The sequence below is a fragment of the Heptranchias perlo genome, chromosome 2 (genome assembly GCF_035084215.1).
Source record: "Heptranchias perlo isolate sHepPer1 chromosome 2, sHepPer1.hap1, whole genome shotgun sequence".
Lineage (NCBI taxonomy): Eukaryota > Metazoa > Chordata > Chondrichthyes > Hexanchiformes > Hexanchidae > Heptranchias > Heptranchias perlo.
The window spans coordinates 46,011,533-46,027,482 of NC_090326.1; the positions used below are offsets into that span (position 1 = coordinate 46,011,533).

Genomic DNA, 15,950 nt, shown 5'->3' on the forward strand with positions numbered 1-15,950 from the left:
CAGTATGCAAATTAAAGTTAAAAGTCTATGCTGTAGATTAAATCATAGGGTGATCATTTACACTCATGATCCAGTAATGTGATTTATAACATCAATTTATAGCATATTGAGTAATGACTGGCACAAGTAGACCAGTACTAAAATTAGCACTGCTTAAATTAATTTCAGTAAAACAACAATTTATCTTCATGCGTTTTATTTATATTTTCTCTGCGCTGAGGGCAAGTTAACTCCGTCTCTCGGTCGCGCTTTCGCTTGTTTTGTCCTCTGCTGCCCCCCGTAGTCCCAGCCTTCGTCGCCACGTCACGGTGCTGAAAGGTCAGAGGTGAGGCTGGCGGCGGGGACGGGAAGATGTCGGCGGCCGCGTATGAGACCCTGAAACTGTGAGTAACACCTACCCGGGGAAGAGGCCGCCGCCGCGGCCGGCGGTGTGAAGGGGTCGGGGTGGGGGAACCGATACGTTGCGGCTCGGGCTCCGGCGTCAGTGCCTCGGCCGGAAGTAGTGACGTGCCCCGGGGCTTGTAGCCCAGGATCAGCTGCTGGTTTCGGGGGAGAGATGGAGAGGGAGCGGGAGCGGCGCCTCCATCATCCGAGTGAGACTGATGGTTAGAAAGAGCGAGGCCCAGCTATTCCCGCGAAGCTGTTCTTATTTTAAAGAGCGAGATTGACCAACATAGGGAATGAGTGCGAGGGAATGAGTGAGACTGACCGATGAGTAATTGACTGTCTCAATGTCGGTTTTCAAACTCGATGCAATTTTGGGGACTTAAATGACCTCGGACAACAGGACTTTGAAGTGCAGAGGCGGAGAACTGGGTTGTGCAATGGGTTAGGCGTTAGTCCTTTACCTTTGGAACCTGGTCTTTAATCCAGCCTCGATTGATGGGATGCAAGTCTTCTCTGTTTTACATAAAATGAGTTTGGGCTCCCGTAGCCCAGTCCCTAATAGGGATGGACTCTCATTGCAAGACTGGCATTAATTAGCAATTTAACTCCATGAGGTCACAGGTTGGCTGGTGTGGGAAATGGATAATGTCACCTTAGTACGTTAGGAACCTGATTAGGGAGTGCTCTTCTGAAGTTGGAATTTGTTGAGGCAGTGTAGTGTTATCTCGACATCATTGCTGCCACACAGTTATTAAAAGTCTTGTGGAATGACTTTAGTTTTGTGATACAACTGACTTGGTGACATAAGTGAAATGTGTTCCTTTTGTCTGCACTAAAACTCCTTAGACAAAAAGTGAGTGGGGAAATTGATGGTGTGCCTATTACCAGATCTGAGACCCCTAAAAAAAATAATGGTGCTGGTGGCAGTGACTTGGCTATGACTCAAGTCTCCACATTTTGAATGGCTTGCTATTTTTTCTTTGTTCTTGGATGTAGGCAGTACTTGTAAGGCAGCATTTATTATTAAGAGCTTACTATATAGTGTGGAAATGGAGTCACCTGTAGGCCAGGTAGGTTGAACATAAGAAAATAGGAGCAGGAGTAGGCCACATGGCCCCTCGAGCCTGCTTCACCATTCAATCAGATCGAGGCTGATCTTCGACCTGAACTCCACTTTCCTGCCCGAACCCCATATCCCTTGATTCCCCTAGAGTACAGAAATCTATTTATCTCTGCCTTGAACAACTCAGCATTCCAAGCCCTCCGGGGTAGAGAATTCCAAAGGTTCACATCCTTCTGCATGAAGAAATTCCTCCCCATCTCAGTCTTAAATGGCCAACCTCTTATCCTGAGACTATACCCCCTAGTTCTAGATTCTCCAGCCATGGGAAACAACCTCTCAGCATCTACCCTGTCAAGCCCCCTCAGAATCTTATATGTTTCATTGAGATCACCTCTCATTCTTCTAAACTCCAGAGTATAGGCCCATTATTCTCCACCTCTCTTCATAGGACAACCCTCTCATCCCAGGAATTAATCTAGTGAACCTTCGCTGCACCGCCTCTAAGGCAAGAATATCCTTCCTTGGATAAGGAGACCAAAACTGTACGCAGTACTCCAGGTGAGGTCTCACCAAAGCCCTGTACAATTATAGTGAGACTTCCTTACTTTTGTACTCCAACCCCCTTTCAATAAAAGCCAATATTCCATTTGCTTTCCTAATTGCTTGCTGTACCTTCATGCTAACTTTTTGTGCTTCTTGTACGAGGACACCCAAGTCTTTCTGGACACCAACATTTAATAGTTTCTCACCATTTAAAAAATATTCTGTTCTTCTATTCTTCCTACCAAAGTGAATAACCTCACATTTCCCCACATTACACTCCATCTGCCACCTTCTTGCCCACTCACTTAACCTGTCTATATCCCTTTGCAGACTCTGTGTCCTCCTCACAGCTTACTTTCCCACCTAGCTTTGTATCATCAGCAAACTTGAATACATTACACTTGGTCCCTTCATCTAAGTCATTAATATAGATTGTAAGTAGCTGAGGCCCAAGTTCCGATCCTTACAACACCCCACTAGTTATAGCCTGCCAGCTTGAAAATTACCCGTTTATCCCTACTCCCTGTTCTCTATTCGTTAACCAATCCTCTATCCATGCTAATATGTTACCCCATGAGCCCTTATCTTGTGTAACAACCTTTTATGTGGCACCTTATCGAATGCCTTTTGAAAATCCAATTATACGACATCCACTGGTTCCCCTTTTATCTACCCTGCTAGTTACATCCTCATAAAACTCTAATGAATTTGTCAAACATGATTTCCCTTTCATAAAACCATGTTGACTCTACCTAATCATATTATGATTTTCTAAATTCCCTGTTACCACTTCCTTAATAATGGATTCCAGCATTTTCACAACAACTGAAGTCAGGCTCACTGGCCTGTAGTTCCTTGTTTTCTCTCTCCCTACTTTCTTGAATAGCAGGGACACATTTGCTACCTTGCAATCGGCTGGGACCATTCGAGAATCAAGGGAATTTTGGAAGATCAGTGAACAGTTGCTAGTGAACTAGTTGGATTTTTATGACAATCTAGCAGCTTTCATAGTCATTTATTTCCAGGTGCCAGTCTACAGATATATTGAAGTCAGTTTTGCAACTTGCCACAGTGGGCTTTGAACTCGTGCCCTCTGGGTTCCCAGTTCAGTACCATAAGCAATGCATGTTCTGTTTAGTTGTGCAGTCTATGGTTCTTGCAGCTTCAGGAAGAAAATCCCAGTAGGAATCCTCAATGCACTACAACCAAAAATTTTAATTACGCTTCTAGCCGAACTGTTCCAGTATAACTACAACACTGGCTTCTATCCGACAATGTGGAAAATTGCCTCGGTATGTCCTGTCCACAAAATGCATGACAAATCCAATCCAACCACTTTACCACCCCATCAGTCTACTCTCAATCATCAGCAAGGTGTCGTTGACCATACTATCAAGCGTCACACACTCATCAATAACCTGCTCACCGATGCTCAGTTTGGGTTCCGCCAGGACCACTCTGCTCCAGATCTCATTACGGCCTTGGTCCAAACATGGAGAAAAGAGCTGAATTCCAGAGGTGAGGTGAGAGTGACTGCCCTTGACATCAAGGCAGCATTTGACCGAGTGTGGCACCAAGGAGCCCTCGTAAAATTGAAGTCAATGGGAATCGGGGAAAACTCTCCAGTGGTTGGAGTCATACCTAGCACAAAGGAAGATGGTAGTGGTTGTTCGAGGTCAATCATCTCAGCCCAAGGATATCGCTGCAGGAGTTCCTCAGGGCAGTGTCCTAGGCTCAACCATCTTCAGCTGATTCATCAGAATGTACTCTGGGTGGGGGACTTCAATGTCCACCACCGAGACTGGCTCAGTAGCACCACTACTGACCGAGCTGGCCGAGTCCTGAAGGACGTAGCTGCCAGACTGGGCCTGCGGCAGGTGGTGAGCGAACCAACATGAGGGAAAAACCGATTTGACCTCATCCTCACCAATCTACCTGTCGCAGATGCATCTGTCCATGACAGTATTGGTAGGAATGACCACCGCACAGTCCTCGTGGAGATGAAGTCCCGTCTTCGTACTGAGGACACCATCCAAAGTGTTGTGTGGCACTATCACCGTGCTAAATGGGATAGATTCAGAACAGATCTAGCAGCTCAAAACTGGACATCCATGAGGCGCTGTGGGCCATCAGCAGCAGCAGAATTGTATTCCAGCACAATCTGTAACCTCATGGCCCGGCATATTCCTCACTCTACCATTACCAACAAACCAGGGGATCAACCCTGGTTCAATGAGGAGTGTAGAAGAGCATGCCAGGAGCAGCACCAGGTGTACCTAAAAATGAGGTGCCAACCTGGTGAACTTACATCTCAGGACTACATGCATGCTAAACAGCAGAAGCAACAAGCTATAGACAAAGCTAAGCGATTCCACAACCAACGGATCAGATCAAAGCTCTGCAGTCCTGCCACATCCAGTCGTGAATGGTGGTGGACAATTAAACAACTAACGGGAGGAGAAGGCTCTAAACATCCCCATCTTCAATGATGGCGGAGTCCAGCACGTGAGTGCAAAAGACAAGGCTGAAGTGTTTGCAATCATCTTCAGCCAGAAGTGCCGAGTGGATGATCCATCTCGGCCTCCTCCCGATATCCCCACCATCACAGAAGCCAGTCTTCGGCCAATTTGATTCACTCCACATGATATCAAGAAACGGCTGAGTGCACTGGATACAGCAAAGCCTATGGGCCCCGACAACATCCCGGCTGTAGTGCTGAAGACTTGTGCTCCAGAACTAGCTGCGCCTCTAGCCAAGCTGTTCCAGTACAGCTACAACACTGGCATCTACCCGACAATGTGGAAAATTGCCCAGGTATGTCCTGTCCACAAAAAGCAGGACAAATCCAATCCGGCCAATTACCGCCCCATCAGTCTACTCTCAATCATCAGCAAAGTGATGGAAGGTGTCGTTGACAGTGCTATCAAGCGGCACTTACTCATCAATAACCTGCTCACCGATGCTCAGTTTGGGTTCTGCCAGGACCACTAGGTTCCAGACCTCATTACAGCCTTGGTCCAAACATGGACAAAAGAGCTGAATTCCAGAGGTGAGGTGAGAGTGACTGCCCTTGACATCAAGGCTGTATTTGACCGAGTGTGGCACCAAGGAGCCCTAGTAAAATTGACGTCAATGGGAATCAGGGAGAAAACTCACCAGTGGCTGGAGTCATACCTAGCACAAAGGAAGATGGCAGTGGTTGTTGGAGGCCAATCATCTCAGCCCCAGGACATTGCTGCAGGAGTTCCTCAGGGCAGTGTCCCAGGCCCAACCATCTTCAGCTGCTTCATCAATGACCTTCCCTCCATCATAAGGTCAGAAATGGGGATGTTCGCTGATGATTGCACAATGTTCAGTTCCATTCGTAACCCCTCAAATAATGAAGCAGTCCGAGCCCACATGCAGCAAGACCTGGGCAACATCCAGGCTTGGACTGATAAGTGGCAAGTAACGGTCATTGCCTGGCACAAATATCTCCATCGAGAGAGAGTCTAACCACCTCCCGTGACGTTCAACGGCATTACCATCACCGAATCCCCCACCATCAACATCCTGGGGGTCACCATTGACCAGAAACTTATCTGGACCAGCCACATAAATACTGTGGCTACAAGAGCAGATCAGTGGCTGGGTATTCTGTGGTGAGTGACTCACCTCCTGAATCCCCAAAGCCTTTCCGCCATCTACAAGGCACAAGTCAGGAGTGTGATGGAATACTCTCCACTTGCCTGGATGAGTGCAGCTCCAGCAACACTCAAGAAGTTTGACGCCATCCAGGACAAAGCAGCCCGCTTGATTGGCACCCCATCCACCTCCTTAACCATTCACTCCCTCCACCACCGGCGCACCGTGGCTGCAGGGTGTACCATCTACAATATGCACTGCAACAACTCGCCAAGGCTTCTTCGACAGCACTTCCCAAACCCGCGATCTTTAGCACCTAGAAGGACAAGGGCAGCAGGCGCATGGGAGCACCACAACCTGCACGTTTCTCTCCAATTCACACACCATCCCGATTTGGAAATATATCGTCGTTGGGTCAAAATCCTGGAACTCCCTACCTAACAGCACTGTGGGAGAATCTGCACCACATAGACCGCAGCAGTTCAAGAAGGCGGCTCATCACCACTTTCTCAAGGGCGATTAGAAATGGGCAATAAATGCTGGCCTTGCCAGCGAAGCCCATATCTCATAAATGAATTTAAAAAATCAATTATTTTCTCTGCCACTATTCTGTAATTATGCTGTTTATCTTACTCATTGCAGTATAGTGTCAACTTTTTAAGAAGAAATCATTCTTGGGATGTGGGTGTAGCTGGCAAGGCTGGCATTTATTGCCCATCCCTAGTTGCCCTGGGAAAGTTTGATACAACTGAGTGGCTTGCTAGACCACCTCAGAGGGCAGTTAAGAGTCAACCACATTGGTGTGGGACTGGAGTCACATATCGGCCAGACCGGGTAAGGACAGCAGGTTTCCTTCCCTAAAGGACATTAATGAACCAGCTGAATTTTTATGATGATCCGACAGCTTCATGGTCACTCTTACTGATTCCAAATTTTTTTTTTACTGAATTCATATTCTGATACTGCCATGGTGGGATTTGAACTCGCATTCTCTGGATTATTTGTCCGGTGACATGACATAACTGCATTACCGTTTCCAATTGTTGCCAGTTAAGACCTTTGTAGGCGCACTTTTTTCTGACTGACTTTAAGCCATGAAGTTATGCTTCAGTTGTATGGAGGCTTGGTCAGACCCCATTTGGAGAACCGTGTTCAGTTCTGGGCACTGCACCTCAGGAAGGATATATTGGCTTTGGAGGGGGTGCAGTGCAGATTCACCAGAATGATACTGGGGCTTAAAGGGTCAAATTGTGAGGAGAGGTTGCATTCCCTTGAGTATCGAAGATTGAGGGGTGATCTAATTGAGGTGTTTAAAATGATAAAAGAGTAGCTACAGAGAAACTATTTCCTCTGGTGGGGGAATTCAGAACAAGAGGGCCTAATTTTAAAATTAGAGTTAGGCCATTCAGGAGCGAAATCAGGAAGCACTTCTTAACACAAAGGGTAGTAGAAATCTGGAACTCTCTTCCCCCAAAAGGTTGTGAACACTGGGTCAGTTGAAACTTTCAAGACTGAGATCGATAGATTTTTCTTAGTTAAGGGATATCATAGGATGTGGAGCAAAGGTGGCTAAATGGAGTTGTGGTACAGATCAGACATGATATAACTGAATGGTGGAATAAGCTTGAGGGGCTGAATGGCCTCCTCCTGTTCCTATGTTCCTTTGCAAGATTCAATGTTAAATGTCACTTTTACTGTAATGTTAAACAACACTTTATAAGTATATTAAATAATTTAATGAATGGTGGCACTGATGTGTTGTACTCATGCCTGGTGTTTAGATAATCTTATCAGGAGAGATTTGCTAAGGATCATTTTTTCCCCTTAAAGTTTAGGTTAATGAAGATCAAGCGATCATTAAACATTAGAACAGAGGGTAAGCTCTTACTTAAGTGGTCGCATTAAAGGGAAATAATATTCCACTCAAACCAGTCGTTGCATTTCGATAAACATCCATTGAATTTTTAAATGCTCAAGGTCATTGCTCCCTGTTTATGTGAAGTGACTTTGGTTCTGACAATGTTATGTTACACCTTTTGCTAGACATCAATACAACACAAAGGTTCAGGCCTGTGAGTATTGATTACAAAATTTAAAACCAAATGGTAGCAATATCCCTGGCTACGTGCTGGCTAAGATTTAGTAAAGTCATTTAGATCCAGGTCTGTGGTGTAATGCTGATGTTGTTTTATTGCCCAGTGATGTTGGAGTGGAATATAATATCTTTCAACCAATGCATGGTGCCAGTTCTGCTAATTAACTTTCTGAGCTGTGGCTACTTCAATGTGAAGTTAAAACCATTGTTGTAATTGCACAATGGTGTCACCTCAATTAACTTTTTTTGTATTTGATGGCTGAAAACAAACCTTATCATGGGGGCGGGGGCAATGATTTCATCTTGACATCTGATTGCAATCCATGTATCAGTATTGTTCTACTTGCATAATGTGTGGCACAAACAGATAAATCTATATCCCATTTGTGGTGGTGAGCATAACTCATTCGTGACTTAGTTGCATGCGTGCCATTTGTTCAGCCCATGGGATATATGTTGTGTTCCTTGAATCTTCATCAGTTATTCTCCGTGCCCTAAATGAGGATAACCTTATTCAGAGGTCAGGCCTCTACAACATCAAGCTTGGACAGCACCACAGGACATGCTTATGCTAGGAATACAAACACTTTTAGGATGTTTTAATAGAGGTGAATGTTTTATTATTGATTTCAATAATAGGTAGAACTACAGATATAATTGATCCTTAGCAGTTTTTAAAAAAAAACACGGTTATGTTTTATATACTCTCGTGTATATCTCTGCCCCCTCCTCCACTTAACAATCGAACAAAGAACATGGATAGTGATCTGCTGCCAGATCTTGATACTCTGCCACAGTGCTGGAAGGCACATGGTGATCAAATGAGTTGACTGAGTCTCTCTGATTTGATTTCTTATCTCTGCTGTCAGTTAATTGAGATTGAAAACTCTGTGTAGAGAATTGTACAGGAAAGAACCCATGCTAGAGCAGCAATAGCTTTCATTAATATAGATTTTCTAACATAAAAATACACCCCAAGGCACTTCACAAGTGGAAATAGATAAAGAAATTGAACCTATACCGTGGAGGGAGTGAGCAGGAGGATTGAAAAGATGGGTTGTGAGAAGGTTCTTAAGAGAAGTGGAGAGGCTAACTGGTTTAGGGAAGGAGTTCCAGAGAGGGGGACTATGGTGGTTGGACTCTGCCACCAATCTCTCTGTAAACTTGCTGCACCCTTGGGCAGTTTATTTAAATATCCTGATTTATATTCAGACTTTGTTTTATTTTGAATTCTCCCCTTCTCTCTGAGGCAGTAGCTCATGCTGAGGCATTATTCCATGGGCATGGAGCAAGTGATTCTGTTTTTGGTCAGTTTTCTTTATCACCAATCAGCAGTCATGTTGTGGATCTAAATTGAAATTTGCTGTTGATGAATTGCAGAAGAGTTGAGTGACTTGAGGTGCCTTCAGAGGACTCTGAAGAGACATAAAAACTAAGCTTTTTGAGGTTCTTGAAGCCTCCCATAAGACTTCACTCGCTGATCTGGTGGTTGTAATTGTCAGCAGTGATGATATGGGAGGGGTGAAGCTTATCTGGAAATGACTTGGGAATTAATATTGTGTTGTGAAACATTTGTAGGTAAGTATAGAAATATGTCTTGATAGATTAATCATAAATTTAATGGAGTATAGATAATTTATTATGTGGTGCAGAGCAGCCTTAAGTGAAAGTTGTCTAATGGAAATGTGGATTTGTTTTATCTCTCAAAGATACAATTGATTCCTTGTAAATATGGGGAGATGATACTGCATTTATACAATGGTGACCATTGCCAGCAAAAAAAGGAAGTGGAATAAAAATAGAATAACCAATCCCCATGAAGGCAATTTAAAAACATGTTATATAAATAATACATTTCAAAGATAGACTTCAAAGCTGTATTTTTTTTTGGAATACAGACATGCTACTTTCTTATAGTTGGACCTCATCTAATCCCTTTGAAATTACTGCTTTATATCCATTACCATGTATTGAATATTTTAATATTTTCACATCCCTCTTCTTGATTATTGTGGATCTGCATTGAGTTCCCTAATGGAAATTGAACTGTTTCACTTTGCTCCAGATCTTAACTCTATGTGGCACTATTATAATGGGAGGGAGGCAAGTAAAATATTATTTACAGGCAGAAGAAGGGCAGGTAAAATCCAACTGGTCCATCAAGCCTGTCCTGTACTGTCATCCCTTCCCCGCACCCTCACCCCCGCCCACTTACCAGCCATGCAATCTCCTGTGGGAGGCAAAAAAACAGGAAAATCCATAGGCCAATTTAAGAAAAAACTGTGGGAAATTCCTCTCTGACCCCACTCCTCCCACCCCAAAGCGATCGAACAAATGCCAGCAGACCATGGTGACTGAGAAATGCACCTGCCAATACCCACATACCTTTTACATACAGTTATGTTGGCCACACTCTGGAACTCATCCAGCTATCATTTGAATGCTTGTAGCGAATCTGCATGCACCAGCAACTTGTTCCAGAATTCGATAACTCTCTGCCAAAAAAAAAAGTATCTCCTAAGATCTAACGTAGTTCTATATTTACGTATCTTCTATGCCTATCCTCTTGTCTTCCCTAACCTATCCAGCTCAAATAACCTATCCACTAGACTGAGTCTAATTATTTTAAAGACGCCAATCCATTCTCTTTGAAGTCTACGGTTTCTAGAGCAAAAGACTTTCCTTAGTTAATACATGTACCTGGCTGTGAGCAGTAGCATGTTTCAAGATGCCTTATCTTTTGAATAGATCCAGTGTGATTATTGAAGTCTGCAATTGGAAAATGCTTTGGAAAAGCCTTTTGTTTTTAGAAATTAGTGATTTTTTTTGTATGGGAGAAAGTAGAGAATAGCTTGGGAGAATTTCCTGGAAGGGGGACAAAGTTTGTTTTTTTTAATATGTAATAACAATTTGGTAGACAACGTACCAATAATTTGGTATTTAAAATCTTGAATGGTTTAAGAAGTTAGGAATCCCTTGATTGTATTGGTAGCGTAAATTCAGCTAGAAATCCGATGTTTTCTTGAATACCAAAGTTACTGGTCAGGCACCGTTAACATCCTGGCTTTTACTTCCAGTGGTCCTTTTATTAATTAGTTGTAATATTAGCATTACATTTGTTTACTGAAAAGTTGAGGAAGTGGAACAGGAATACGATCTCAGCGTGCCAAGTGCCCAGCGATAATTAGGAAGAATCTGTTCTTTAGATAAGACATGATTTTCTTCCGCTGATTAAATGGCTCAGTTTTCAGTATTGAGTTGTGTTGCATTATTTTTTTTCTAGAAGTTATTTTTTTGTCAGTGTATCAATTTTAACATTTCAATATAACAAAATTCGATTAAATTTCTCTTTCTGTATCATAACCAAAGAAATTGAATTATTTTCAGGCAGTAATACTGTAGAAAGTAAGGTCTATAAACTATTATTTGTCCTTCATCTGTTTGCAGCAAGAGTTCTCAAAATGTAGGAAGTTATTATTGAAAAGTGCTGTCTACCTGAGAGAGATATTTGAAAGAAACTCCTTTTCTAGATTTTATTTTTGAGCATTGGCGAGATACAGCAAACTACTATGAGGATTGTATTATTTGGTCCCAGGCGTAAGATTGCTCCTGTACAAAGATATGGCCATCTCTGTGATATGTCAAACAACCCAATTATCTGAAACTCATTACCATTGTTCCTGGATGTCTGTACATAATAGTACCCAGGGCACACAGTTTAATAACACAGGATGTACATTAGACAATGATCATCAACCACTTACCTAGAACAAATTTTATTATGTATTAAATCACAACTAAGCACTGATCACAATCTGGCTGATAAAAGCTATTCGAAAGGCATCCTAGTTTATGGTTGCAATATAGCATCTAAGAAGGACATGAATGTAAAAGGTATGATCAGTAAGTTCGCTGATGATACAAAAATTGGTAGGGTGGTAAATAGCGAGGAGGATGGCCTCAGTCTGCAGGACGATATAGATGGGTTGGTCAGATGGGCGGAACAGTGGCAAATGGAATTTAACCCGGAAAAGTGCGAGGTGATGCACTTTGGAGGGACAAACAAGGCAAGGGAATACACAATGAATGGGAGGACCCTAGGCAAGACAGAGGGTCAGAGGGATCTTGGTGTGCAAGTTCACAGATCCCTGAAGGCGGCGGAACAGGTAGATAAGGTGGTAAAGAAGGCATATGGGATACTTGCCTTTATTAGCCGAGGCATAGAATATAAGAACAAGGAGGTTATGATGGAGCTGTATAAAACACTGGTTAGGCCACAGCTGGAGTACTGTGTGCAGTTCTGGTCGCCACACTACAGGAAGGATGTGATCGCTTTGGAGAGGGTGCAGAGGAGATTCACCAGGATGTTACCAGGGCTGGAGCGCTTCAGCTATGAAGAGAGACTGGGAAGATTGGGTTTGTTTTCCTTGGAGCAGAGGAGGCTGAGGGGGGACATGATTGAGGTGTACAAAATTATGAGGGGCACAGATAGGATGGATACTAAGGAGCTTTTTCCCTTCGTTGAGGGTTCTATAACAAGGGGACATAGATTCAAGGTAAAAGGCGGGAGGTTTAGAGGGGATTTGAGAAAGAACTTTTTCACCCAGAGGGTGGTTGGAGTCTGGAACTCACTGTCTGAAAGGGTTGTGGAGGCAGGAACCCTCACAACATTCAAGAAGCATTTGGATGAGCACTTGAAATGCCATAGCATACAAGGCTACGGACCAAATGCTGGAATATGGGATTAGAGTAGACAGGGCTTGATGGCCGGCGCGGACACGATGGGCCGAAGGGCCTCTATCCGTGCTGTATAACTCTATGACTCTATGACATAACCCTACATGAATATTGATGATGCTTTTCGTTTAAACCCTCTTTCTCCTCCTCCTCCCCATAATTTTTGCCTCAACATTTTTTTAAATCTCCAATATATCGGTCTTTTAATTAGGATAAATTTTGTGACTGACAAGATTTGCTATGAACCAAATGTTTCCCTTCATTTTGTAATACAGCAGCTGCCCTCAGGTATATTCTTCATTCTGAGCCCCCTCAATGAAGGTTGGCAGCTGGAGGATGGCAGGGTTGATCAGGTCCTCGCACTTGAGCTAACCATAACTTGCTCATGACTTTGGTGTCTATCAAAGTAAAAATGATCCATTTTACATTAGAAGTAAAGGGAGTGGTGCAGATTTGTAATTTAAATTGTCAAACTGTCGTACAAAGAATGTACAGTACAGAAACAGGCCATTCGGCCCAAAAGATCCATGCCGGTGTTTATGCTCCACGTGAGTCTCCTCCCACTCTTTTTCATCTAACCCTATCAACATATCCTTCCATTCCCTTCTCCCTCATGTGTTTATCTGGCTTTCCCTTAAATGCATCTCTGCTCGTCGCCTCAACTACTCCTCATGGTATGAGTTCCACATTCTAACCACTCTCTGGGTGGAGAAGTTTCTCCTGAATTCTTTATTGGATTTGTTAGTGACTATCTTATATTTATGACACGTTGTTCTGGTCTTCCCCACAAATGGAAACATCTTCTCTATGTCTACCCTATCATAATCTTAAAGACCTCTGACAGGTTACCCCTCAGTCTTTTTTCCAGAGAGAAGTGCCCCAGCGTGTTCAATCTTTCCTTTCATTTCTGGTATCATCCGAGTAAATCTTTCTTGGACCTTCTCTAGTGCCTCCTATATTATTTTTATAATATGGAGACCAGAACTGTTTGCAGTACTTCAAGTGTGGTCTAACCAAGATTCTGTACAAGTTTAGCATAACCTCTCTGCTTTTCATTTCTATTCCTCTAGAAATGAACCCCAGTAGTTGTTTTGTTTTTTGTTATGGTCTTATTAACCTGTGTCGCTACTTTTAGTGATTTGTATATCTGTACCTCTAAATCCCTCTGCCCCGTTCAGACTCTTATTTTCCGAGGAGTATATGGCCTCATTATTCCTACCAAAATGTACCATCTCACACTTAGCTATATTGAAATTCATTTGCCAATTATAAGTCCATTCTGCAAGTTTATTAATGTCTTCCTGTATTTTGTCGCAGTCCTCCTCAATATTAATTATACCCCCCAATTTAGTGTCGTCTGCAAATTTTGAAATTGTACTTTGAATCCCCGAGTCCAAATCGTTTATGTAAATGGTAAACAACAGTGGGTCCCAGCGCTGATCCTTGTGGAATACCGCTTCCCACCTTTTGCCAGTTTGAGTAACTACCTTTAACCCCTTCTGCTTTGTAGCCAGCTCGCTATCCATTCTGCTACTTATCCCCTGACTCCACGTGCTCTGACCTTAGTCATGAGTCCACTTATCGAAGGCTTTTTGAAAATCCAAATATATTACATCTATTGCATTACCCTTGCCTAATCTTTGTTACTTCTTCAAAGAATTCAATAAGGTTGTTCAAGCATGACTTTCCCTTTTGAAAGAATAATGCTGACTGAAGAATAGTGCTGACTATTCTTTATTACATTTTCAGTTTCTAGATGTTTCTCTATTATGTATTTGAATATGGATTCCATTATCTTTCCTACCACCGATATTAAGCTAATTGGTCTACAGTTCCCTGGACTTGTTCTATCTCCCTTTTTAATAGGAATCACATTAGCTCCCCGTCAATCCTCTGGCACTATTCCCTTTTCTAATGAATTTTTATATATATGTAATTGTGCCATGCTCGCTCTTCCCTAACTTGTTTTAGTATGCGGAGATAGTTGCACAGAAAGTGGTTTCATAACAGAGCAGTGCCCCATTTGAAAGATGGCACTGATCAAGCACTTTCTGATGATAGATGGTGTCTGTTTCTTGAGAGTAACATCTGACCTTTTAATTTATTTTTTTCCCTTTTCCCTAATTGGATCTGTTAGGGAGTGTCTACCAGTGGCCTGGATAATCTTTAGCTTGGTGCTATGCAACTGCACTAATCAAATACTTGCATCTTTAACTTTCAAAAGAAGGGTGGAAAGCAGCAGTGTCAATTTGGTGCAGTGTGATTCTGCAGTTTTTAAAAGTTACACTAAGTGCACTAGCATTTCTGCCATTTTTCTGGTCAGGAAGCTGAGCAAACTACAGCTGTCTTTTTGCAGTCTAGGTTTTTCTGAAGCTACAATTGGAAACCTACTGTTTTCAGTCAATCTGCTGACTTGAACAGGAGTTTTCATCAGGAAATCATTAATATGTTCAAGTTATATTTTTAAAAAAATCAGTGAGGAATTGGGTTGTAGGTTACATGAAATGTATTTACATTTTTAAGAAAGGTCCCCATCCTTATGACATCTGTCTTTATCATGCTCCACTGACTTTTTGTGTCCCACCGAATTAACTTTTAAGATTCTCGTCCTCGCTTTCAAATCCTTCCATATCTCATTCTTCCACGATCTCCTCCAGCGCTGTGTCCCTGCGCACTCTCCACTGCTCCTTGCTTACTTATGGTTACCTGCTCCATCATCAGCAACCACTTCTTCAGCAGTTATGTCCCCACCTCTTGGAAAGTGCTCCTTCAGCATTTCTGCTTTGCCCCACTTGTTGACCATACTTTTGCTCCCTGCAGCCCCTTTCTCCCTCCTGCTCAGTGTCTTCTTTCTATCCCCTGCCTTGTGAAGCACTGAGATGTCTCTGTACGTAATGTTTATTGTGCAAACGTAGGTTGTTGGGTGGGTACTTTTAAAATGTAATGCCCTGTAAGTAATATGGGATTATGGAGTTTGTCAGCTGTCTCTAGATACAAGTTTCTTATTTCTTTAAATAGAATGATTGTCAGGGATTTTTTTTAAAAATGTAGCTTCTTGGCAGTTTCAACTTTGTGTAATTAATACAGATGTATATATGTGTGTGTGATTTGAAGACATTTCTGATTGTTGAGGGATTTCTTTTCTCAATGGAAAGGTTGAGCAAAATACTTCTTAGTCCACTGGCAACAAAATAAACAAGGATTTCCCATCCAGAAAAGAAAAGAAAATTTTATGCATCTTTTGCTTGAGGTGTTCCTGGTTTGACTTTTATGAAGTTAATGTTTGATCTCCATCTGTACAGAGTGAGGTTGATACGGTCAGTTTTGCTCTTGTATAATACATTGAATCTTTGTACTGTTCAGTAATAATGGAGAACCTACTGCACACCTTCACAGAGCGGGATTGCACTGCACTTTACCAATTGTTCATTTCCCTAAATGCATAGAAACATGCCATGCAACTCAACCAATCTGTGTCAGCATTTACCTTCCATTCAAGTA

The 15,950-nt window shown here is 42.6% G+C and overlaps 1 protein-coding gene across 1 annotated transcript in view; it reads left to right on the forward strand.

The window, feature by feature from the left end:
• The first annotated feature begins 282 nt into the window (after window positions 1-282).
• Window positions 283-15,950, forward strand: part of LOC137338651 (phosphatidylinositol-3-phosphatase SAC1-B-like) — an 80,643-nt gene continuing 64,975 nt past the window's right edge. The window contains exon 1 of the mRNA XM_068001833.1: window positions 283-383. Coding sequence (XP_067857934.1) covers window positions 352-383 — 32 coding nt within the window. The 5' untranslated portion in view covers window positions 283-351. The remainder of the gene's footprint in view (window positions 384-15,950) is intronic.